Source organism: Elephas maximus, chromosome 4 (assembly GCF_024166365.1).
Source record: "Elephas maximus indicus isolate mEleMax1 chromosome 4, mEleMax1 primary haplotype, whole genome shotgun sequence".
Classification (NCBI taxonomy): Eukaryota; Metazoa; Chordata; class Mammalia; order Proboscidea; family Elephantidae; genus Elephas; species Elephas maximus.
Genome location: NC_064822.1, coordinates 104,874,261 through 104,901,907, shown reverse-complemented (window position 1 = coordinate 104,901,907; position 27,647 = coordinate 104,874,261). Strand labels below are relative to the sequence as shown.

The window sequence follows — 27,647 nt, the reverse complement described above, 5'->3', positions numbered from 1 at the left end:
TAAAATTTGCTTTTAATAGAAACTGTCACAGTTTGAAGAAAACACTAAACACATTAACTATGTTAGATTGTCCAGTGGTCTTTGATATCTTTATTAATTATTCTACCTTAATTAATAAAGTTCTCTAAAAATGTTACAATAGCTCCCCAAAGTAAAATATAACACTAAAAACTCTGAAAATGTAAGCAAGGATAAGAAGCTCCTATAATAATAATAACACGTAAAAGCGATTTCTATCTTCTAGACTGCATCTTAAGCAATTTATATTCTTTGACCATGAACTCCATGGATACATACGTTTGTCTCCCCAATATAATGCTTGATGAAATAATGTATCTGAGTGCACATTATCAGCAAAACATGGAAAAACCTAGTTCACTGTGATTAATTACAAGAAAGAAGAAACGCCATCTGCAAATTTAATCAGTTTTTCACATGTATGGAGTTGAACTATGTGATCTCTAAGGTTACTTCAGCTTTAACATTGACACCTTTGTTTTAATCTAGTAAGATGCAATCCTGAGAAATGGGTTAGAAGAGTGCTTCTCAAGTTTTGATGAGCATATCTATCACCTGGAGAATCTTAAGGTAAAATGAGGGTTCTGATATAGTAGTATGGCTCTGGCCTGAGATTTTTACTTCCAAGTGATATCAGAATAGCTAGGAGTTAGAATTTCAACAAAGCAAATAAAAGGGGGAAATTTTGAGAAAAGGGGAATAAATAACACAGTATATTCTAGTACATTTTCCAAATTCTTTTGCTATTATTACAGATATGTCTTAATTAAAGCCTCTTTTACAGTTCCATCTTTATCCTGTGTTTTCAAATATCTCCTAGTTACTATGAAAGGCTAATAATTTTTAAGTTAGGATGATGACAACATTTTGCTACTAAAAGTGGAAAAGAGGACATGAATAGAGCCTATGTCATTCCAAGAGAAACTATGCTTGCCAATTACCAATAAACCATGAATAAATTTAGGTTTAACCTTTGCAATACTGACAATTTCTAGACTGTTACCCAAATGAAAAACAAGGTTCCACTAGCACAATATCAGATTTTAAGCCTTAGTGTTCCAAATGACTAAATAATATGGTTAACTCCTAATTATCTTTATTAACTTAAAAGAGATGTAATATATAAAGATGAAAATCCTACATAGCCACAATGATACTAGATTTCAATCTCTCTACCCAGCAGTCTTTTCAGAATTACCATAGATTAGCCAAATGATATAACTTCAATGTTCTAACGTACCTTCCCAAACAGCAGTAAGATGATACAAACAATGTCGATAGTCCACTTATTAGAAAACGAAACCACCAATTTCTTTTAGGGAAGAGAGGGCAATAAAACAGCGTTTTTGGGTCTATATTTAAATGAACTATGATTATTGGCTTTCTATCTCCAGGTCTTTGGAGATAGAAAACTAAAAGGGAAGAACACAATCAGCATTTCTCAAGCTGAAAGAAGAAAAACTTCAAGCCTCGAGTTGCAATACTGAAGGATTCTACGAGGAAAATATTAAACAACGCAGGAAGCATCAAAAGAAGATGGAAGGAATATACAGAATCACTGTACCAGAAAGAATTGGTCAATGTTCAACCATCTCAGGAGGTTACATATGATCATGAACTGATGGTACTGAAGGAAGAAGTCCAAGCTGCACTAAAGGCACTGGCGAAAAACAAGGCTCTGGGAGTTGATGGAATACCAACTGAAATGATTCAACAAATGGATGCAGCACTGGAAGCGGTCACTTATCTATGCCAAGAAATTTGGAAGACAGCTACCCGGCCAACCAAATGGAAGAGATCCGTATTTATGCCTATGCCCAAGAAAGGTGATCCAACCGAAGGCAGATACTATAGAACAATATCATTAATATCACATGCAAGCAAAATTTTGCTGAAGATCATTCAAAAGTGGCTGCAGCAGTATATCAACAGGAAACTGCCAGAAATTCAAGCCAGATTTAGAAGAGGATGTGGAACCAGGGTTACATCATTGCTGATGTCAGAAGGATACTGGCTAAAAGCAGAGCATACGAGAAAGATCTTTACCTGTGTTTTATTGACTATGCTAAGGCATTCGACTGTGTGGATCTTAACAAATTATGGATAGCATTGTGGAGAATGGGAACTCTAAAATACTTAATTGTGCTCATGAGGAATCCGTACATGGATCAAGAGGCAGCCATTCAAACAGAACAAGGGGATACCGCATGGTTTAAGGTCAGGGAAGGTGTGCATCAGGGTTGTATCTTTTCACCATACTTATTCAACCTGTATGCTGAGCAAATAATCTGAGAAGCTGGACTAAATGAAGAATGGGGCATCAGAATTGGAGGAAGACTCATTAACAACCTGCAGTATACAGATGACACAACCTTGATTGCTGAAAGTGAGGAGGACTTGAAGCGCTTACTGATGAAGATCAAAGACCACAGCCTTCAATATGGATTACACCTCAACATAAAGAAAACAAAAATCCTTACAACTGGACCAATAAGCAACATCATGATAAAGAAAGAAAAGATTGAGGTTTGTCAAGGGTTTCATTTTACTTGGATCCACAATCAACACTAATGGAAGCAGCAGTCAAGAAATCAAAAGACCTACTGCACTGGGCAAATCAGTAGCAAAAGACCCCTTTAAAATGTTGAAAAGCAAAGACGTCACCTTCAGGACTAAGGTGCGCCGACCCAAGCCATGGTGTTTTCAATCACCTCATAAGCATGGGAAAACTGAACAATGAATAAGGAAGACTGAGGAAGAATTGACTCCTTTGAATTGTGGTGCTGGCGAAGAATACTGAATATACCATAGACTACCAAAAGAACAAACAAATCTGTCTTGGAAGGAGTAAGACCAGAATGCTCCTTAGAAGCAAGGATGGCAAGACTGCATCTCACATACTTTGGACAAGTTATCAGGAGGGATCAGTCCCTGGAGAAGGACATCATGCTTGGTAAGGTAGAGGGTCAAGTGAAAAAGAGGAAGACCCTTAGCGAGATAGTTTGACGTACTGGCTGCAACAATGGGCTCAAACATAGCAACAATTTTGAGGATGGCCCAGGACAGGGCAGTGTTTCGTTCTGTTGTACGTAGGGTCTCTAGGAGTCGGAACCGACTCAACGGCACCTAACAACAACATTATTATTATCAGCTCCTTAAACATCATCTGAACACTTTCCAAAAAAATATTTTACTGTGTTTTAGGTGAAAGTTTACATAGCAAATTAGGTTCCCATTTAACAAATTAACTTGTTCCATGATACTGGTTACATTTTTCACAATGTGTCAACACTCATTTTTTCTATTCATTTTTTTAAATCTGTTTCCATTAATCTAGACTCCCTGCCCCTCCTTAGCTTACCACCTTTGTTTTAGGGTAAATGTTGACCATTTGGTTTTATGTAGTTGATTATCTAAGGGAGCACAGTATTCACAGGTGATATTGTTTATTTTATATTGAATCTATTATTTAGACAAAAGGTGACCACTGGGAGTGGCTTCGGTTCCAAATTCAAAGGGTATATTAGGGCAATACTCTTGGGGGTTCCTCTAGCATCTATCCCTCTAGTAAGTCTGGCCTTTTCTGGGAATTTGAGTTTCGTTCTACATTTTTCTCCCTTTCTATCTGGGACCATCTATTGTGTCCCTGGTCAGAACAATTGGTAGTTGTAGCCAGGCAGCACCCAGATCTTCTGGTCTCAGGAGGATGAGGCCATTGTTCATGTGGGCTATTAGTCCTGTGGACTAGTTTCGTGAGTCTTTGGTTTCCTTTATTCTTTTTGTACCACAGAAATAGAGACCAATAGTTGTACCTTAGATGGCTGCTTGAAAGCTTTTAAGACCCCAGACACTACTCACCAAACTAGGCTTCAGAACACTATCTTTATCAACTATGCTATGTCAATTGACTGAGTTGTCCCACAACACTATGGTCCCAAGCCTTCAAACCCAGTAAACCAATCTGACAAGGTATTTAGTTATTTCTAGGAACTATCCATAACTGTGCCCCCTATGTAGTTTATTATATACATGAATACATAAGCAGCACACATAAATGTGTATATATATGCCTACAGATATGCCTATATATACACACCTGTATACCCACATGTGCCTCCTATACATACATATGCATACATGTCTACCTATGTAACCACACACCTATTTTTTTTTTTATTATTGTTGTTGCACAACTGTATGCTATACCATTTACCAAAATTGTCCCTTATACCTGTGTACTTCTCAGTGTCTTCATTTATCTTGGACAAGTTGTGCAGACTTCACCCACATTTGGTATTACCTTTCTCATCACCAAAAATAACAAGTGTTGTCATGGATTCATTTTGGCTGGGCCATGATTCCTGGTATTGTGCGATTTTTCTATATGTTATAAATCCCGCCTCTATGATGTTAATGAGGGAGGATGGGTGGCAGTTGTGTTACTGAGCCAGGATTCAACCTACAAAATTGGATTGTGTCTTGAGGCAATCTCTTGAGATCTAAAACAGAAAAGCAAGTAGAGACACAGGGAGACTTCACACCACCAGGAAAGCAGTGCCAGGAGCAGTTTGGACCCAGATCTTGGTGCAGAAAAGCTCCTAGTCTGGGAGAAGACTGATGAGAAGGCCCACACAGAGAGAAAGCCTTCCCCTGGAGCCGACACCCTGAATTTGGACTTTTAGCCTACTTTACTATAAGAAAATAAACTTCTCTTTGTGAAAGCCATCCCTTTGTGGTATTTCTGTTATAGCAGTGCTAGATGACTAACAAAAGTGTCTACTATCTAGAAAAGTGATTCCCCTTCCCTCCCTATAAACCATCAAGGAACACTGCTTTCTGTGTGTATACCTATTCTTGACTTTTTATAATGAGGTCATACAACCTTGGTCCTTTTGTGTTTGACTTATTTCACTCAGCATAACGTCCTCCAGATTCATTCATGTTCTGTTTCATGGACTCATCATTATTCTTTATAGTTGCATAGTAGTATTCTACAGCCATGTATGGATCACAATTTGTTTATCCTTTCATCTGCTGATGGGCACTTAGGTTGTTTGCATCTTTTTGTTACTGTGAATAATGCTGCAATGACCATAGGTGCGCATGTGTCTATTCATGTCACTGATCTTGTATATCTTGAGGATATACACCTACAAGTGGGATTGCTGGATGATAAGGTATTTCTATTTCCAGCTTTTTGAGGAAGGGCCATGCTAGTTTCCATAAAAGTGGTTGTACCATTTTACACTCCCACCAGCAATGTATAAGTGGTCCAATCCCCCCACAACCTCGCCTGCATACGTTGTTTGATCATTGTCATTTTTGCAGGGGTGAGATGGTATCTCATTATAGTTTTGATTTGCATCTCTCTAACGGCTAATGATTATGAGCATGTTTTCATGGATTTGTTGGCTGCGTGAATGTTCTCTTTGATGAAGTGTCTGTTCATGTCATTTGTCCATTTTTTGATTCGGTTGTCTTTTTGTTGCTGAGGTGTTGAAATTTTCTATATATTTTAGAGATTGGACCCTTATTGCGTATGTCATTGCCAAAATTTTTTTCCCAGTCTGTAGTTTCTCTTTTTACTCTCTTTCTAAAGTCTTTTGACAAGCGTATTTAATTTTTAGGAGGTTCAAGTCATCTGATTTATCTTCTGCCATCTGTGCATTTTTATTTTTGTTTTATAAACTATTTCTAATGAAAATTAGGTCCCTTATTTTTTTTTTGTACTTTAGATTAAGTTTTACAGAACAAATTATCTTCTCATTAAAAAATTAATAGACATATTATTTTGTGACATTGGTTGCCAACCCCAAAACATGTCAACACTCTCCCTTCTTGACCTTGGGTTCCTCATTACCAGCTTTCCTATCCCCTCCTGCCTTCCTATCCTTGCCGCTGGGCTGATGTGCCCCTTTAGTCTCAATTTGTGTTATGGGCCTGTCTAATCTTTGGCTGAAGGGTGAACTTCAAGGATGACTTCCTTACTCATCTATAAGGGTGTCTCCAGTCTGTCAGACCAGTAAGTCTCATCTTTTATTGTGAGTTAGAATTTTGCTCTACATCTTTTCTCCAGCACTGTTCAGGACCCTGTATTGTGATCCCTGTCAGAGCAGTCAGTGGTAGCAGCCAGGCCTCATCTACTTGTGCTGCATTCACTCTGGTGGAGGCTCTGACAGTTGTGGCCCATTAGTCCTTTGGACTCATCTTTCCCTTGTGTCTTTGGTTTTCTTGATTCTTCCTTGTTCCAGATGGGGAAGGACCAGGGTAGTATCTTAGATAGCCGCTCAAAAGCTTTTAAGACCCCAGACGCTACTCACCAAAGTAGGATGTAGCACTTTTTTTTTTAATAAACTATATAATGTCAGTTGAGCTAGATATTCCCTGAGACCATGGTCCCCCGTCCTCAGCGCAGTAATTCGGTCCCTCAGGGAGTTTGGATGTGGATAGACAATTTTGCTGGATATATGATTCTTGGCTGGCTATTCTCTTTTAAGGTTTTATATATGTCATCTCACTGCCTTCTTGCCTGCATGGTTTCTGCTGAGAAATCAGCACTTAGTCTTATCGGTGCCCTTTATAGGTGACATTTCGTTTTTCATGAGCTGCTCTCAGAATTCTTTGTCTTTGATTTTGGAAAGTTTGATTATGTCTTGGTGACTTTCTTTGGGGGTCTATCCTGTATGAGGTTCGCTGAGTTTCTTGGATGGAAACCTTCTCATCTTTCATGATATTAGGGAAGCTCTGTCAATAAATCTTCAAAAATTCTGTTTTTTCTTTTTTTTCCTGTCCTCCTCTTCTGGAATTTCAATTACGTGTAAATTCTTCCTCTCAACAGCGTCCCATTCATTCTTCTGTTTTTTTTGTGTGCTTTAAGTGAAAGTTTACAAATCAAGTCAGTTTCTCGTACAAAAATTTATATACATCTCGCTAGGTACTCCTAGTTGCTCTCCCCCAATGAGACAGCACACTCCTCCTCTCCACTCTGTATTCCCTGTGTCCATTCAGCCAGCTTCTGTCCCCCCCTCTAACTTCTCATCTCCCCTCCAGACAGGAGCTGCATTTTTTCATTCTTTTTTCAGATTGTTCCTCAAACAAATCAGTGTGAAGGGATTTGTACTCTACTTCGCAGATTCTTTTCTCCATTGTTTCCATTTTGCTTCTATGTCCTTCCATTGAGTTACCTATTTCTGGTATTTTATTGTTAATCTTCTGGATTTCTAGCTGATGTTTTTGTACGGTTTTTAATTATCTATTTATTTTGTCATTTTGTTCTTCTATTTTACCTTAAATGGGCTATATGAAGAAGAATGGGGAATCAGGATTGGAGGAAGACACATTAACAACCTGCGCTATGCAGATGACACAACCTTGCTTGCTGAAAGTGAGAAGGACTTGAGGCACTTACTAATGAAGATCAAAGACCAAGTATGGATTACACCTCAACATAAAGAAAACAAAAATTCTCACAACTGGACCAATGAGCAACATCATGATAAATGGAGAAAAGATTGAAGTTGTCAAGGATTTCGTTTTACTTGGATCCACAATCAACAGCCATGGAAGCAGCAGTCAAGAAATCAAATGACACACTGCACTGGGCAAATCTGCTGCAAAGGACCTCTTTAAAGTACTGAAAATCAAAGATGTCACCCTGAAGACTAAGGTGCGCCTGACCCAAGCCATGGTATTTTCAATCACATCATATGCGTGTGAAAGCTGGACAATGAATAAGGAAGACGGAAGAACTGACGTCTTTGAATCGTGGTGCTGGTGAAGAATATTGAATATACCATAGACTGCCAAAAGAACGAACAAATCTGTCTTAGAAGAAGTACAACCAGAATATTTCTTAGAAGCAAGGATGGTGAGGCTGCATCTTACATACTTTGGACATGTTGTCAGGAAGGATCAGTCCTTGGAGAAGGACATCATGCTTGGTAGAGTACAGGGTCAGTGGAAAAGAGGAAGACTCTCAATGAGGTGGACTGACACAATGGCTACAACAATGAGCTCAACCAAAACAATGATTGTGAGGATGTTGCAGGACCAGGCAGTGTTTCGTTCTGTTGTGCACAGGGTCGCTATGAGTCGGAATCGACTCGACGGCACCTAACAACAACAATTGTTTTCCTGAATTCTTCTAGGGTTCTGTGTTTTCCTTGATCTTTTTGAGGACCCTGTACAGGCACACCTCATTTTATTGTGCTTTGCTTTATTGAGCTTTGCAGATATTATGTGTTTTACAAACTAAACGTTTGTGGCAACCCTGCATCAAGCAAGTCTATCGGCACCATTTTTCCAACAGCATGTGCTCACTTAGGTTCCTGTGTCACATTCTGGTAATTCTCACAATATTTCATTCAAACTTTTTCATTATTATTATCTGTTATGCTGGTAATGGGTGTTATGCTGATCTGTGATCAGCAATCTTTGATGTTACTATTGTAACTGTTTTTGGGCACCACGAACCACACCCATATAAGACAGCAAACTTAATAAATGTGTGTGTTCTGACTGCTCAACCAACTGGCTGTTCCCTCTCTGTCACTCCTCAGGCCTGCCTATTCTCTGAGAGGTGACAATATTGAAATTCAGCAAACCAATAATCCCACAAGGATCTCTTAGTGGTCAAGTAAAAAGAAGTGTCGCACAGTCTCTTACTTTAAATCAACAGCTAGAAATGATTAAGGTTAGTCAGGAAGGCATGTTAAAAGCTGAGACAGGCCAAAAGCTAGGCTTCTTGTGTCAGCCAAGTTGTGAACACAAAGGAAAAGTTCTTGAAGAAATTAAAAGTGCTACTCCAATGAACACATGAATGATAAGAAACCAAAACAGCCTTATTGCTGATACAGAGAAAGTTTTAGTGGTCTGGATAGAAGATCAAACCAGCCATAACATTTTCTTAATCTAGAGCACGTCCCTAACTCTCTTCAATTCTATGAAGGCTGAGGGAGCTGAGGAAGCTTCAGAAAAAAAGTCTGAAGCTAGCAGAGGTTGGTTCATGAGGTTTAAAGAAAGAAGCCATCTCCATAACAGAAAAGCACAAGGTGAAGCAGCAAGTTAGACTGAAGAAGCTGCAGGAAGTTATCCAGAAGATCTAGCTAAGATAACTAATGAAGGTGGCTACACTAAACAATAGATTTTCAGTGTAGATGAAGCAGCTTTATATTGGAAGAAGATGCCATCTAGGACTTTCATAGCTAGAGAGAAGTCAACGCCTGGCTTCAAAGCCTAAAAGGACAGGCTGATTCTCTTGTTAGGGGCTAATGCAGCTGGTGACTTTAAGTTGAAGCCAATACTTACTCACCATTCCAAAAATCTGGGAGCCCTTAAGAATTATGCTAAATCTACTCTGTCTGTGCTCTAAAAAAGGAACAACACAGCCTGGATGACAGCACATCTGTTTATAACATGGTTTACTGAGTATTTTAAGCCCACTGTTAAGACCTAATGCTCAGAAAAAAAGATTGCTTTCAAATTATTACTGCTCATTGACAATGCACCTGGTCACACAAGAACTCTAATGGAGGTGTACAAGAACATTAATGTTGTTTTCATGCCTGCTAACACAACATCCATTCTGTAGCCCACAGATCAAGGAATAATTTCAACTTGCAGGTTTTATTATTTAAGAAATACATTTCATAAAGCTGTAGCTGCTACAGACAGTGATTCCTCTGATGGACCTGGGCAAAGTAAATTAAAAACCTCCTGGAAAGGATTCACCATTCTAGATGCCATTAAGAACATTTGTGATTCATGGGAGGAGGTCCAAGTATCAACATTAACAGGAGTTTGGGAGAAGTTGATTCCAACCTTCATGGGTGACTTTGAGGGGTGTAAGACTTCAGAGGAGGAAGTAACTGCAGATGTACTGGAAACACTAAAAGAACTAGAAGTGGAGCCTGAAGATGTAACTGAATTGCTGCAATCTCATGATAAAACTTTAATAGATAAGGAGTTGCCTCTTACCAAGGAGCAAAGAAAGTGATTTCTTGAGATAGAATCTTCTCCTGGTGAAGACGCTGTGAACACTGTTGAAATGACAACAAAGGATTTATAACATTACATAAACTTAGTTGATAAAAGCAGCAGCAGTGTTTGAGAGGACTGACTCAAACTTTGAAAGAAGTTCTACTGTGGGTAAAACGCTATCGAATAGCATAAAAACCAAAAAAAAGAAAAAAAAACCAAACCCAGTGCCGTCGAGTTGATTCCGACTCATAGTGACCCTATAGGACAGAACAGAACTGTCCCATAGAGTTTCCAAGGAGCGCCTGGCAAATTCGAACTGTCAACCCTTTGGTTAGCAACCATAGCACTTAACCACTACACCACCAGGATTTCCATATTCAAATAGCATAGCATGCTGCAAAGACATCTTTTGTGAAAGGAAGAGCCAATTGATGCGACAAATTCACTGTTGTTTTATTTTAAGAAACTGTCATAGCCATTCCAACCTTCAAAAACTACCACTCTGACCATCCCCGAAGCCAGCTCATCAGACATGGATTGGACTGGACGATGGGTTGGAGAGGGATGCTGGCGAGGTGTGAGCTATTCAGTTCAGGTGGACAGTTGAGACAATGTTGGCCTCTCCTGCCTGGAGGGGAGATGCGAGGGTAGAGGGGCTTAGAAGCTGGCAAAATGGTCATGGAAAGAGAGAGTGGAAGGAGGGAGCGGACTGTCTTGTGGCGGGGGAAGTAATTGGGAGTATGTAGCAAGTTGTGTATGGGTTTTTGTGAGAGAGACTCATTTGACTTGTAAACTTTCACTTAAAGCACAATAAAAATTAAAAAAAAAAAAACTACCACTCTGATCAGTCAGCAGTCATCAACATCAAGGCAAGCAAAAAGATTATGCCTCACTCAGATGACAGCATTTTTTTAGCAATAAAGTATTTTTTAATTGAAATGTACTTTTTTTAGACGTAATACTATTACACACTTAATAGACTACAGCACTGTGTAAACATAACTTTTATACGTACTGGGAAACCAAAAAATTTGTGTGACTTGCTTTATTGCGATATTTACTTTATTGCAGTGGTCTGGAACCAAGCCCACAGCATTTCCAAGGTATGCCTGTACCCAAAAAAATTTAAAGCAGGGACTCAGATACTCATACACCAATGTTCACAGGAGTATTATTCACAACAGCCGAATGATGAAAACAACCCAAGTATCCATCAACAGATGAATGGATAAAGTATGGTACATATACACAGTGGACTATTATTCAGTTGTAAAAAGAAATGAAGTTTTAATACATGCTACTACTTTTTTTTTTTTACTACATAGATTAACTTTGGAAACATAATGTTAAGTGAAATAAGCCAGACACAAAGGGACAAATACTATATTATTTCACTTACATGAAATATTTAGAAAAGGCAAATGCATAGAAACAAAAGGTTATTAATGGTTACCTGGAGATGGGGGGAGGGAAGAATTGGGAATTATTGCTCAAAAAAATGTGAACAGACTCAATAATCAAAAATCAGTGTTGTCAGACTAGATAAAAAAGCAAGATCCAACTATACACTATCTACAAGAGATACCCTTTAGATTTAAAGAAACAAATAAGTTGAAAGAAAAACGATGGGAAAAAAATATTCCCTGCAAACAGTAGCCATAAGAGAGCTGAGGCAGCTATTTTACTATCAGAAAAATTAGACTTTAAAAACAAGAAATATTAATAGAGATAAAGAGGGGCATTTCATAATGATGAAAGCATCAATATATCAGCAAAATATAACAATTATAAATGTATATGCACTTACTAACAGAGTCCCAAAATACATGAATTTTTAAAATGACAGAACTGAAAGGAGAAATACACAATTCAACGATTACACCTGAAGATTTCAATACTTTTAGTAAACGACAGAACAACTGAGACAGAAAATCAGTATGGGTATCAAAGACTTTAATGACATGATCATTAAACCAGCTTGACCTGACATACATAGAACACTTCACCCAACAACAGATGAATACAGTCTTTTCAAGAGCAGATGGTACATTCTCAAGGACAGATCATAGGCTAAATAAACATATCACAAGAACAGAAAAAACTACAGGCCAATATCTCTCATGAATATAGATGCAAAAATCAGTAACAAAATATTAGCAAATGGAACCCAACAACATGTAATAAGATTATCCACTACTACCACGTGGAATTTATCCCAGGAATCTGAGATTGGTTTAACATCTGAAAATTAATATAATACACTATATTAATAAAAGACAAAATCACATGATCATATCAACAGATCAGGGTTTCTTAACCTCAGCAGAATTGACATTTTGGGCCAAGTCATTATTTTTTGCAAAGGACTGTCCTACGCGCTGTGGAAACCCTGGTGGTGTAGTGGTCAAGAGCTACGCCTGCTAACCAAAAGGTCGGCAGTTCGAATCCACCAGGTGCTCCTTGGAAACCCTATGGGACAGTTCTACTCTGTCCTATAGGGTTGCTATGAGTCGGAGCAAACTTGTTACCAAAGGGCTTGGTTTTTTGTTTTTTTGTTTTTTTTGGTTTTAGACATAATACTAAAAGCGTAATCCATAGAAGAAAACATTGAAAAACTGGGCTTCATCAGAATTAGAAACTTTCACTCTTCATAAGACACCATTAAGAAAACGACAAGACAAGCCCCAGACTGGGAGAACATATTCACAAATCATGTATCTGATGAAGGACTCATATCCAGAATATATAAAGAACCCTTACAACTCAACAGTGAGAAAACCAACAACCAAATTAAAAAATGGGCAAAGGATCTGAATAGATATTTCACCAGAAAAGATATACGAATACCTAATAACCACATGAAAAGATGATCAACATTAGTCACTAACAAAATGCAAATCAAAACCACAATGAAATGCTATTATACTCCAATCAGAATAGCTTTAATAAAAAACACTGACCATACCAATCATTGGGGAGGGTAAGAGAAACTGTAATCCTCCAACATTGCTGGTGGGATTGTAAAACTATACAGACACTCTGGAAAACAGTTAAGCAGTTTCTTAGAAAGTAAACAATTCCACTCCCAGGTATTTACCCAAGAAAAATACAAACATATGTCCACACAAAGACTTATAAGTGAATGTTCATAATTTGCTATTATTCATAATAGCCAAAACTGGAAACAATCCAAATGATCAGTATCACCTGTACCAACTGGTGAATGGATAAACAAAATATGACATAACCATAATTCTACTCTGTAATAAATAGGAACAACATGGATAAACCTCAAAAACATTATACTAAAAGTCAGACATAAAGGACTATGTATTATATTTTTCTGTATATATGAAATTTCTAGAAAAGATAAAACTTAAGTGGCAGGAAGTAGATCAGTGGTCCCTGAGATAACTTTCTGGGGTGAGAAACGTGTTTGAAAACTGGATTGTGGTGATGGTTGCACAGCTATATAAATTTACAAAAATAAACTACACTTATAACTGTGAGACATACGGTATTTAAATTATACCTCAGTAAAGCTGTTTTGGAAACCCTGGTGGCATAGTGGTTAAGAGCTATGGCTGCTAACCAAAAGGTCAGCAGTTCGAATCCACCAGGTGCTCTTTAGAAACTCTATGGGGCAGTACTACTCTGTCCTATAGGGTTGCTATGAGTCAGTAATCGACTCGACGGCAGTGAGTTCGGAGTTTTGAGAAAGCTGTTTTAAAATGGACTTGGATGTTACAGCACTGTCAAATCACTCAAAAGAGTTACTAAAGACTCTCCATTTCTAAATCTTTCTCCAGTTCACAGACCCACCCCATTATGGACCAGTATGCACTGGTCTGGCTTCTGCTAGGTGTTAGTTAAAAAGGTTTGGATCAAGTAACTGAATTTGAACTTCATTAATTTAACGTAAGCGATTACATTTAATTCCACTAAATATTTCACTAAATAAGGAATTTACAAGTATTACAGACCAAAGGAAAATATTGTTTTGTTTTTTAATTTTTTTATTTTTGTAAAGATATATATAATGCTACATTTCCCAATTCAAGATTTTTCACGTGTGTAATTTAGTCATACTAATTAATCATGTTGTGCAATCATCACCAATATCCGCTGCCAAATTTTCCAACACCATAAACAGTATTTCTTGTATTTGAAAACCTTTAAGATCCTCCTCAGAACCATTATTCTCATGTAAATATTTGTCTCTACGTTTCTTCTTGTTGTTGTTTCAATCTCAGAGATTAAGACATCCTTCTACTATTATCTCTTACACAGACAAGAAGTTGGCAAACGATAGCCAGAGGGCCAAATCTGACCTGCTGCCTGTTTTTTAAAAATGTTTTATTGGAATTTGAAACACTGTCACTCCCAGTGGCTTACATATTGTTTAAGCTGCTTTCTTGCTTCAAATGGCACAGTTAGCAGTTGCGACAGAGACCTTACGGCCCACTGCACCTGAAATATTTACTATCTGGTCTTTAATAAAAGTTTTCCCACTCCTCGCCTAAAATAAGAAAAAAGCCGATTGCCATCCAGTTGATTCTGACTCACACTGACCCCAAAGGACAGAACAGAACTACCCCATAGAGTTTCGAAGGAGCGGCTAGTGGATTCGAACCGCCAACTTTTTGGTTAGCAGCCAAGCACCTGCGCCATCAGGGCTCCACTAAATAATCTCTAAACAGCCTCCTTGCCTCCCCCTGTCTCTCTCCTTTTCAATTTGTCCCATCAGTGGATAAATTTATCAACACATGGATTTCACCAAGTCATTCCTCTCTTCATAAATGTCCCTTGTCTTCCCAATTCCTAGAGAACAAAGTCCAAAGCCATCAGCCTGACAGCCAATGCTCACCATATTTGGACCCCATTTTCTGTCCATCCAACTTTATCTCCCACTACTCTCCTTTTCAAAATCTCATAAAGCCAATCTCACAGAATCCCAGATACATTATTTTCAGTCCCTGTACTGGGCCCTCAATAACACCTGGCGATCTTATGAAGTTCTCTATTTCAATCTTAGTGTGGTAACTCTTTATATCTTTTCTGCTATCCTCAAACATCCAATTCTCCTCCATCCCCACATTTCCATTTCATGACCTCAATCACACTCCAGAGAGAAAGAGTCATTAGGAGGGCAATACCCTCAATTTCCTGTTGCCATATCTATAGAGTTATCTATAGCTGCACCTGTCCTCTCCCTCTTGTTGCAATGGTGGAAGTATATTTCCTATCAAAGGCTTGTCATTCCAGCATGCTCTTAATCCCCATTTTTTCTGTCTTTGAAGATAACTCAGACATGCCCTCATTAGACTCTCAGCATTTTTAGCCTCTCCCTTTCTAAAATAGCCTTCCCATTGGTAAACATCCTCTAGTATCTCCAACTGTAAGAGAAAAGCTTCTCATGACCTTGTATCTATCTACTTCCCTTTTTTGATTCTTTCACCAAAAACATCTGTGAAAAGGACTGTCTCCATTTGCAGCTTCTACTTCTTCACATACATCTTGTTAAAATTAAAAGATATACAGAAATTAAAAAGTCAAAGTGTCCTTTATATTCTCCCTCAAAATCACTCCCATCTCATTGTTAAGTTTGATGTGTATCATTCCAGACATTTTTCTATGCATTTTCCGCCTCCTCGCATATAAACTTGTTAAAATTCAAGCATAAATAAGAACAAAAATAAAATTGGAAGTTGCCCTTTGCGCTTATTATCACTCACCTTCTATCGTGGATTGATCTGTGTTTCCCAAAAATACGTGACAACTTGGCTAGGTCATGATTCCCAGTATTGTATGACTGTCTTACCATTTTGTCATCTGATTTGATTTCCCTATGTGTTGTAAATCCCACAACTATGATGTACTGAGATGGATTAGTGGCAGTTATATTGATGAGATCTGTAAGATTAGATAGTGTCTTAAGCCAATCTCTTTGAGGTATAAAAAAGAGAAGCAAGCAGAAAGACATGGGGAACTTGTACCACCACGAAAGCAGTGACAGGAGCAGAGCACATCCTTTGGACCTGAGGTTCCTATGCTGAGATGCTCCCAGGCCAAAGGAAGACTGATGACAAGGACCTTCCTCCAGAGCCGACAGAGAGAGAAAGCCTTCCCCTGGAGCCAGCACCCTGAATTCAGACTTCTAGCCTACCCAACTGTGTGAGAATAAACTTCTCTTTGTTAAAGCCATCCACTTGTGGTATTTCTGTTGTAGCAGCACCAGATGACCAAGATACTTCCCATTGTTAAGTTTGATGGATATCCTTCCAAACATTTTTCTATGAATCCATAAGCATTCACAAGTTGAGTTTGTTTTTGTTTTAACATAACATATTGTTCAGCAGCTTACATTTTTCACTGAATGATAGTATGACAAACATTAGTCTATGTTTCAGTATATACTAATTTTTTAAACAGGTACATACAGGTGCATAGTATATAGCAGCTATACTACTGTGTAATAGTATAGGATGTATCATAACTACGTAGTTTAGCCATTCCCATACTGACTGGCATTTAGATTTTTCTGGATTTTGCTGTAATGCTTTAGTACACACTTATATATATATATTTGTATATCTATACAAGTATTTCTGCAGGCCATATTCCATGAAGAATTACTAACTCAAAGTGTATCTGATACTGTCAAACTGCCTCCAAAAAGGCTGTTAGTTTATAACCCTCACCAAAAGTATGAGAATATCCATTTGTCTATCGTTTCGCCAACATCCAGTATTAATTTTTTAAGAGTCTGACAACTGAGTAAGCAAAAGTGGAATCATTATCTTTTTCTTATAGATTTATGGGAGCTTTTAATATTTTAAGTATATTGATCTGTTATTACGCATGTTACAAATACTTCCTACCCATCCGTCACTTCTCTTTTAATTTTGTTTTTAATTTCCCAAAAAGAAGTTTTGTTCTTGTTTCTTTCCAATTTAGGTGGTCAAATGTGTCAACTTTTTCTTTTATGGCTTTTAGGTCTTGGCTAAGAAAGGCATTCTTATTACAAAGATATTAGATTTACTTCTGATACTTCTATTACTATGGTTTTTATGCTTACAGCAGGGAACAACAAATTTTTTTTTCTAAAGGGTCAAGCAGTAAATATTTTAGGCTTTGTTGATCACATGGCCTCTGTCACAATTACTCACCCCTGCAGTTTAGACCATTAAGCATTTGGAGTTTATTATCGGTGGTGAGACTGAGACAGGTATGTAATTTATTATTTTCCAAATGGAGAGTCAATTATTTCAACTACATAGGCCGCATCCTTTTCCCATTGCTTTGAAAAACTCCTTTACCATATAATAAATTTCCTTATATAACGAGAGATCTGTTTCTGGAGTCTCTATGTTCATTAATCTATTTGTCTGTTCCTAAAACCAAACCATATTGTTTTAATTACCACAACTTTACTGTATATTTTGATATCTGCTAGAGCAAATGCCTTCTCAAATTTTTCTTTTGTGTGTGTGTGTGTGTGTGTGTGCTTAGGTGAAAGTTTACAGCTCAAGTTAATTTCTCATATAAAACTTCATACACATATTGTTCTGTGCCATTAGTTGCAATCCTCATGACATGACAGCACACTCCGCCTTTCCAACCCAAGTTTCTGTGTCCATCTACCCAGGTCCTGTCCCTTCCTGTCTTCTTATCCCACCTCCAGACAGCAGCTGCCCTTTTGGCCTTATGTATCTGCTTAAACTAAGAAGCACACTCTTCACAAGTATTATTTTATGTCTCATAGCCCAGTGTAATCTTTGCCCGAAGAGTGGGCTTTGGGAATGGTTTTAGTTCTGGGTTAACAGTGAGTCTGGGGACCACTGCTTCAAGGGTTCCTCCAGTCTTAGTCAGACCATTAAGTCTGGTCTTTCTATGTGAGTTTGAGTCCTGCTCCACACTTCACTCCTGCTCTGTCAGGGACTCTCTGTTGTGTTCCCTGTCCAGGTGGTCACTGGTGGTAGCCGGGCACCATCTAGTTCTTCTGGTCTCAGGCTGATGGAATCTCTGGTTTATGTGACCCTTTTGTCTCTTGGGCTAATATTTTCATTGTGTCTTTGATGTTCTTCATTCTCCTTTGCTCCCAGTGGGTTGGGATCAATTGAAGCATCTTAGATGGTTGCTCGCAAGCTTTTAAGATCCCAGACACCACTCATCAAAAGTGGGACACAGAACATCTTCTTAATATACTTTGTTATACCAATTGACCTAGTTGTCCTCCGAAACCATGGTTCCCAGACCTCAGCCCCAGTTACTCTGTCCGTTAAAGTGTTTGGCTGTGTTTGGGAAACTTCTTAGCTTTTGGTTTAGACCAGTTGTGCTGACTTCCCCTGTATTGTATGTTGTCCTTCCCTTCACCCAAGGTAATTCTTGTCTACTATTAGTTAGTGAATCTCCCTCCCCACCCTAGTAACCATCAAAGAATGTTTCCTTTTCCTGAGTTCTTATAATAGTGGTCTCATGCATTATTTGTCCTCTTGTGACTGACTAATCTCACTCAGCATAATGCCCTCCAGATTTTCCACGTTGTGACGTTTTGCGGATCATCTTTGTTATCGTTGTATAGTATTCCATTGTGTGTAGGTACCATAATTTGTTTATCCATTCATCTGCTGATGGGCACCTAAGTTGTTTCCATCTTGTTGCTATCATCAACGGTGCTGCAATGAACATGGCTGTGCATATATCTACTCATGTGATGGCTCTTACTTCTCTAGGATTTGTTCCAAGGAGTAGGATTGCTGGATCGTGTGGTACTTCTATTTCTAGCTTTTTAAGGAAGTGCCAAATCGATTTCCAAAGTGGTTGTACCATTTTACATTCCCATCAGCAGTGTTTAAGTGCTCCAGTCTCTCCACAACCTCTTTAATATTTATATTTTGTGCTTTCTGGATTAGTGCCAACCTTGTTGGGGTGAGATGGTATCTTATTTTAGTTTTGATCTGCATTTCTCTAATGGATAATGATTGTGAGCATTTCCTCATGTATCTGTTTGCCACCTGAATGTCTTCTTTGGTGAAGTGTCTGTTCATATCCTTTGCCCATTTTTTAATTGGGTTATTCACCTTTTTGTTGTTGAGGCTTTGCAGTATCTTGCAGATTTTAGGGACTAGACCCTGATTGGATATGTCATAGCCAAAACCTTTTTCCCTGTCTGTAGGTTGCCTTTTTACTCTTTTGATGAAGACTTTTGATGAGCATAATAAGTGTTTGATTTTTAGGAGCTCTCAGTTATCTAGTTTCTCTTCTGCTATTTGTGCGTTGTAACTTATGGTTTGCATTCTGTTTATGCCATGTATTAGGGCTCCTAGAGTTGTCCCTATTTTTTCTTCTATGATCTTTATCATTTTAGATTTTATATTTAGGTCTTAGGTTTTTGGACGTGGTGTTAGGTATGGGTCTTGTTTCATTTTTTCTGCAAATAGATATCCAGTTATGCCAGAACCATTGGTTAAAGAGATTGTCTCTTCCCCATTTTATGGACTTTGGGCCTTTTGTCAAATATCGGCTGCCTGTGAGTGGATGAATTTATGCCTGCATTCTCAATTCTGTTCCATTGGTCTATGTATCTGTTGGTGTACTAGTACCAGGCTGTTCTGACTACTGCAGTGGTATACAGGATCTAAAACTCAGGTAGCGTGAGGCCTCCCACTTTGTTCTTCTTCAGTAATACTTTAGTAATCCAGGGACTCTTCCCTTTCCAAATGAAGTTGGTGATTTGTTTCTCCATCTCATTAAAAAAAAAAGTTGTTGGAATTTGGATCAGGATTGCAATGTATCTATAGATCGTTTTGGGAAGAATTGACATTTTCACTATGTTGGGTCTTCCTATTCACGAGCATGGTATGTTTTTCCACTTATGTAGGTCTCTTTTGGTTTCCTGCACTACTGTCTTGTAGCTTTTTTTTTTTTTTTTTGTATAGGTCTTTTACATCTCTGGTTACATTTATTCCTAAGTATTTTACCTTCTTGGAGGCTACTGTAAATGGAATTGATTTGGTGATTTCCTTTCTGAAGTTCTCTTTGTTGGTGTTGTATGTTTACCTTGTATCCTGATACTTTGCTCAAATCCTCCATTAGTTCCAGTAGTTTTCTTGAGGATTTTAGGGGTTTTCTGTGTATAAGATCATATTATCTGCAAATAGGGATACTTCTTCCTTACCAATTTGGATGCCCTTATATTTTCTTTTCTTGCCTTATTGCTCTGGTTAGGACCTCCAGACAATGTTTAATAAGAGTGGTGATAAAGAACATCCTTGTCTTAGCTATTCTTGCTTATTCATTTTTCTAGATTAACTTTAAACCAGATTGTCAAGATCCATAAAGATTCTAGTAAGATTCTGATTGGAAGTACATTTAATGTCTGGATAAATTTGAGGATACGAATTGTCTCAGAGGATTTCTCCAGCAGAAGTGATCTGAAATATTTAATCTGTATTAATTAAATTAAATTTTCTATGTTCCCATGAATTTTATTGGAGGATATTTATTTTCTTTGGTTTTTAACATACATAATACCCAGCTTTTTTGACTTTCAAAGTAACCGTTTAAATTCCCATTTCTTTTTTATTCTAATCAGCAAACAAGTTCACAACAAAATTTCTAGGAAGACTTGACTACATTCATTGTTTCCACTTTCTCACTTTCCACTCACTCTTTAACTTACTATATATTCTGAAACTGATGTCAGTAAGGTTTCCAAATTTGTTGTTAAATATACTGCATGCTCTTCAATCTTTATCTTACATGACCCATTTTTATCATTTGCCACTGTGACCACTTCTTCCTTATTGAAACTCTCCTAGCTTCTAAAATACATTCTCCTGATTTTCTTTCAGCCTTTCTTCCAGCCTTCTTGAGAGGATCTTGAGCTTCATCTGAGGCCTTTTTCTCTGTATAAAATCCCTGTGTAGTCTCATCTTAGGTTTTAAATTACCATTTATATGGTATATATAAACAAAAATCCTCACAACTGGACCAATGAGCAACATCATGCTAAACGGAAAAAAGACTGAAGTTGTCAAGGATTTCATTTTTCTTGGATCCACAATCAACAGCCATGGAAGCAGCAGTCAAGAAATCAAAAGACGCGTTGCACTGGGTGAATCTGCTGCAAAGGACCTCTTTAAAGTGTTGAAAAGCAAAGATGTCACCTTGAAGACTAAGGTGCGCCTGATCCAAGCTATGGTATTTTCAATCGCATCATATGCATGTGAAAGCTGGACAATGAATAAGGAAGACCGAAGAAGAATTGATGCCTTTGAATTGTGGTGTTGGTGAAGAATGTTGACTATACCACGGACTGCCAAAAGAACGAACAAATCTGTCTTAGAAGAAGTACAACCAGAATGCCCCTTAGAAGCAAGGATGGTGAGACTGCGTCTTACACACTTTGGACATGTTGTCAGGAAGGATCAGTCCCTGGAAAAGGACATCATGCCTGGCAGAGTACAGGGTCAGCGGAAAAGAGGAAGACCCTCGACAAGGTGGATTGACACAGTGGCTGCAACAATGAGCTCAAGTATAACAACGATTGTTAAGGATGGCTCAGGACCAGGCAGTGTTTCATTCTGTTGTGCATAGGGTCACTATGAGTTGGAGCCAACTCTACGGCACCTAACAACAACAACATGTTATATACTACATCACATCTCCGTTTCCAGCTCAGATCTATTCCTGAGTTTTAGATCCAACTCCAACTAAATATCCCCATTTGAATGTCCCACATTCATCATTTGAGACATTGGATCCAGTTATGTCTGAAAAATAGGCACATGTCTAAAACTGGATTCAACATCTCCCCCAGCCCCAGTGAAACCTCCTTCTATGTTCTCACTCTTAGTGAACAGACCACCAACTGCCAAACCAGAAATCTGGATATTCTTCTCTTTAACCCCCCTACATGTAATTAAATTCTATTTATTAAATATCACCTCAAGCCATCTCCTAGACTCACACTGCCAGTACTCTAGTCATCATATCAGCTTCTTAACAGGTCTTCTCTTCCTGAGAAGTTTCAGTTTCAGCACTCCCTCCAAACCATCTACACTACAGCCAGAGCTGCCTTAAAAAAAAAAAAAAAAAGGCAGTATCTGATCATATCTATCAATAGCTTCCTAATGTTCCTAGGAGATTTTTCAAAATCTCAGCAAGGTTTACAAAGCTCTATAGTATGATCTGAGCTCTGCTTACCTCTTCAGCATTATCTCTGACTACCACCCACTATATTCTCTAGCCATAATAAACTTCTTTTGGTCTCATAGGCACAACTTCTTATCCCTTTAACATTCTGGTCCTAGAACATTCTTCCCTCATCACCCTGTCTAGTTTGACTAACTCCTATTCAATGTTCGGGTTTCAGCATAAATATCAAGCCCAAAATAGGTACCCAGCTTATATGCTCCTACAAGCCCCATTTATGTATTCCATTAAAGCACCTACCACGTTCATTTTTACTTCTTGTTTAATTATCTGTCTCCACCATAAAAACTGAAAGGCAGGAACTATGTCTTTCTTGCTACTGAACACCATATACTAGTCTTTGCTCTAGGAATATAGCTATGAACATACCGGATGAGATTCCTGTCTCTGATGGGGCTTTCATTCTAGTTGGGGAAGACCAAAAATAAATAAGCACCTAAATAAATAAACAGGGTAATTCTAGACAGTGACACATTAAAAAAGACAAAAGCAGGTTATGTGACTGAGGCTGCTCCAGTATGTGCATGATGAGGGGCAAGAGGAAATAGTTTGAGTAGGGTGGTGAGGGAAGATCTAAGGAGATCACATTTAAGGTGAGAGCTGAATGACACCCTAACACAGGACCTAGCATAACAGGTGGAACATCTTCCATAAAAAAAAATAGCATATGTTAAATTAAAACAAAAGCACATAAAAAATAAATAAATAAAATGAATACAACAGTGTAGTGCAAAAGTACCCCAAACTAGAATAGGCAGTAAAGCCGATTCATGAAAAAAAAATTCCCTATGCTGTGTGACCTATTTCCCCTACTGAACACGTTTACTTGCCTTTCAATGTATGGGAGGTGTAGCTCTGTACAAAAGAATTTTCTGCCATGATCAAAATGTTCTACATATGTGCTGTTGTAAAAATGGTGTGGCAAGGCATCTGACCTGCTCGTCTAACTTCATGAGAGGGAAGGAGAATCAAGATCAACACCCCAAGGCTGACTCCTATGAGGTAGAAGTCAGACATACCTCCTCCAATCTTTTTACCAATTCTGACATCAACGGTCCCTCTCATGGCACTTTCTTTTTCTCTGCTGACTTTGATAATCCATTGCAATGGCCACACAGAACTCACAGGCCATACTCACGATTATGGGGTTTATTAGGGAAGTAACAGGTTACAATTCCGGTTCAGGAACACTCAGGCTACAGTTCTTTGATCAGGACAGTCTCTTCTCAGCTGTGCCACAGGCAGATCTCTCTTTGGCCTGGGCCCCTTAGCCTGGCCTCTGCCCTGCTCAGGCAAGTGTTACAAAGCTCTTTTAGCTCTGCCGATAAGTACCCAGAGGTACCTCACTCTGCCAGTAAGTATCTGCCTGAAGGTATTCAGCTGTAGCTCCACAGGTCTGCAAACCTAGCTTGACCAAGTGTCTGGAGGCACCCTACTCTGCCAGCAAGGCTCCTGCTCAAAGGAGCACAGCTTTCTCACTCTGTGGGCCTGGAAACCTACCAACCCATATCCTGCCAGTCTCTGTCTCTGCTGTCTCTCTCTCCCTCAGTCTCCTGGTTCCAGGAGTTTCTCAGTGCAGGGATCCCAGGTCCAAAGGACGCACTGCATTTATGACTCTTCTTTCTTAGTGATGGTGAGATCCTCTCCTGCTCTAGGGCCGACTGCTCTTTTAAGCCTAGCAGGATGGCAAAACTGACCAATCCTCTCATTAGGGTTTCATACACCTTTTTTTGCATGGTCCCACCCCCACAAGGGTGCCATGTACCTTATTTACATTATTAGCAAGCTATCCAATCCCCTTGGTGGGCCACAGGTACCTCATTTGCATAGTCCTCAGTCATTTGGTAGGCGTTATAAAGACTGTGGGTAGAAGGGCCATATTAAGTAATTCACTGCATCGCAGCTGTCCAACACAATAGCCACTAGCCACATGTGGCTAGAAAGCACTTGAAATGTGGCTAGAGAGATTGAGAGACAGAATTTTGAATTTTATGTGATTTTAATTTAAATAGCCGTGTATTGCTAATGGCCACCACATTGGACAGCACTCTAAAAACAAAGTTACACTTACAAACCCACTAAAATAACCCACTGCCACTTACAAGAGCTATATATTATACATGAAGGGACAGAACAATTCAGGCTACTCTTTTACTTATGGCATGAAGGGAAGCTTCCCCTCAAAATCAGTTCAATTTAAACTTTTCACTGGAGAACATTAACGAACTTACTCATGCACAAAATCCACGAAAGGTACTAGAGGGGGAGTTCTTTTTATTTGTCCAAATCCTCTACTCCACTTTTTCTAGGAATAGAAAATACCCCTCTTTCCCATGGGAAACTCATTCCATATCCTTCAGGTAAAGCTGACCCTACCAGTCCTTTAAGAGTGGGCATATGACCTAAGGCCTGGATAATCAGAAAACTCCACCCCCCTATCACAAAGGCTGGTTTGGAAATGGGCACATGATTTTACGTGGGGTCAACAAGTATTCCCAGGACTTTCCTCCAAAATTATTGCTTAGAGTCACCTCTTTCCACTGAATTTGCTAACCTAGGAAGGGACACAGATCCTGCCACTTGAAGAACTGGTCTTTAAAAGACAGACAAAAATAAATAGAATTAAGGGATGAAGAGACATGGAATTTAGCTGTATCTGAAAACTAGACGTGCCCCCTGAACTTCCAGTTATCTGTTAATGTATTTCCTTCGTTGCTTATGGTGATTATTTTTAAGCTAAGAATCTTAAAGAAACTCTAAACTCTACCTTACATCAGCCAGTTCTGATAATGACTGAAGCAAATATATCTTCACTGACATACATTTCCTATACACAAGTCTACTGTAGAATAAAAAGTATAACTCATTACAAAATGATACTTTGTAAATGAGATGATACTGCAGGACAAAAACTATCACAGTGCCTCTCTTTTTAAGATATTGTAACTAAGCTGAAAAAAATCAGTATAATTACAGAATAATCAGACTAAAAGAACCAAAAGCAATGAAATTTTAAACATGTTAATGAATGAATGAGATAAAATTTTACAAATAATTTATATTTTTTTGGTTCAAATATCACGTACACATAGATTGTTTCAGAGAAAGTCGTAACAACAGATAAACTTTTTTCTTATTCTCAACTACGTGTAAATCCAGTCTAAGTCCAACCAAAACTAGATTCATTTTCTAGTAATTAGATACTAATTACAAAAAGCAATTATCCTTTTTTCAGCTCTGGAAAAACACAGATACAAAATAAACAAAGGCTCTCTAGTTTTAAAAAAGTCAAAGCAATCTGCTCAAGTTAACTTTTTTAGGAAAAATTCAATGCTAAACTTTTAAAACAAAATTATTTTATTTTCTAGTCTAGAATCCTATATTTATCATAGCATTTCCCATTTGCAGTAGGAAAACAGATGTTCAATGTTTCAAGCACAACTAGAAAACAAACCAAACTGAAGTACGATGACTACCAGGGACAATCTTAGGATAAAACTTTTCAGTTGATAAATCTCGTTCCATGGAACAGTTTGGCTTCTACAGGAATCTAACCATTCCTCGGAGCTCAGATTTTCTTTATATAAGTTTACTATACAACGAAACTACAGCTTTGAAAATCACAGCAAGCTCTGGTATATAATTTTCTTATCATAATGAGATTTTGAACTGCCAAATCAAAATTAAGTTTAAAAGCATTTCCCTCATATTCAACACACGAGACCTGGACCTATAGCTTTGTTTTGAATTACACAACATTATCTTTGAAGACTGAACAAGGGGGAAAAAAAGCCAAAACAGGTATGGGAACTCTTTTAATAAATATGTACCAGTTTTGTACAACAGTTCTGGTATTAGTGTTTAAAGCTATCTCTTTAAATTTTCGCAGCTATTCTAGGGAAGTCGAAAAAGGAATTTTATACAGTCACTGTTGGCCTCCCTGTAACAATTCTTGATATTTCCTGCCTCTCTATACCTTGTATTTTACTTTAACAGTCCCGGAAGGAAAATTAAAGCTAAAGAAGGAAACAAGAACTGGAAGCATTTACTCTTACTCCATTTCCTGTCTCCTAGGAGACGTCGACTCACAGGATATATAACATCCTACAGTAGGTTATCTCCTACCAGAACCCTCTAACATATGTTCTTTCTCCAACAAGTGCATCTTCAAGATGAATTTGGCTTTCCTGCAAGTGTATTCCAATTGTGTAAGTTTACAATAGTAGAAACCAAAAAAACTAAACCCATCACTGTCGAGTCGATTGTGACTCGTAACAACCCTATAGGACAGAGCAGAATTGCCCCATAAGGTTTCCAAGAAGCAGCTGGTAGATTTGAACTGACGACCTTTTGATAACAGCACTCTTAACCACTATACCACCAGGCCTCCTACAATAGTAGAAAAGCAATTGTTATATTAACATTGAGCGTTCCATTGCAGAATCATTTCTGAATTTTATAACTACTGTAATCAATAATTCCCAGACCAGTATACAAAGTTGCAATCCAATACCACAAAGAATACTTGGAAGGTTAAAGATGCAATAACCAAGCTGTGAGCTCTATACTCTTTTAAAATTAATTGCAGTGTGACAAAAAGACAAAATCATAGTTATAACTATCAATACTACCGTACTGGGTGAGGTAAAGTAGAATCATTCAAAAACATTATTAAAAGAACAGTTTTTTAAATACATCGATATAAATAGGGATCATTACTCCACAACAATGCTTTTAAAAATGTACGTCCACATGTAATCTTACCTTTCTGGCTTTGTTTCCTAGACATTGCAGTATCTTTGAGCTTGAAATACACAGAAGAAAAGTATCCTTTTGCCTTGACTGGGTTGAGTGTTGATATTATCTCTGATTTTAAAAATGGGCAACAGAAGTCTGTGGTTTGAAGTGACAAAATCCTGGTTGTTCGAAATTCTGTTCACTAGCTGTTATTTCTTGCCTTCTCTTACATCAACTTCTTGTCAGGAAATATAACTGCAGACATTCATGTCTCTTTTTCCAGGGAGATACTGGAGGGAGAACACAAACACATATTCAATGTTATAGTAATGGCAATCTGTAAGAAATTTCTAAGAGACAAACACAGGTCTTATATTTGTATTTTTCTTTTAGGAAAAAAAAAACTAATGATAAAAAAAAGATTCTATAAAGAACATAGCTATTAAAATGCAGTATTTTTCTTCTTGAGAAACTTTTTTTTTATAATTAAAAATTTTAATGTACTTTAGATGCAGGGTTACACAGCAAACTATGTTCTCATTAAACAATTAATACATATATTGTTTTGTGACATTGGTTGCCAACCCCACAACATGTAAACACTCTCCCCTTCTTGACCTTGGGTTCCCCATTACCAGCTTTCCTGTCTCCTCCTGCCTTCTCGTCCTTGCCCCTGGGCTGGTGTGCCCTTTAGT

The 27,647-nt window shown here is 38.1% G+C and overlaps 1 protein-coding gene across 2 annotated transcripts in view; it reads right to left on the bottom strand.

The window, feature by feature from the left end:
- The window catches only part of SPATS2 (spermatogenesis associated serine rich 2), a 162,278-nt gene that overhangs the window by 49,759 nt on the left and 84,872 nt on the right, over positions 1 to 27,647 (bottom strand). For both annotated transcript variants that reach the window (XM_049883031.1, XM_049883030.1), the window contains one exon: positions 26,980 to 27,242. In XM_049883031.1, coding sequence (XP_049738988.1) covers positions 26,980 to 27,004 — 25 coding nt within the window. In that variant the 5' untranslated portion in view covers positions 27,005 to 27,242. The remainder of the gene's footprint in view (positions 1 to 26,979; positions 27,243 to 27,647) is intronic.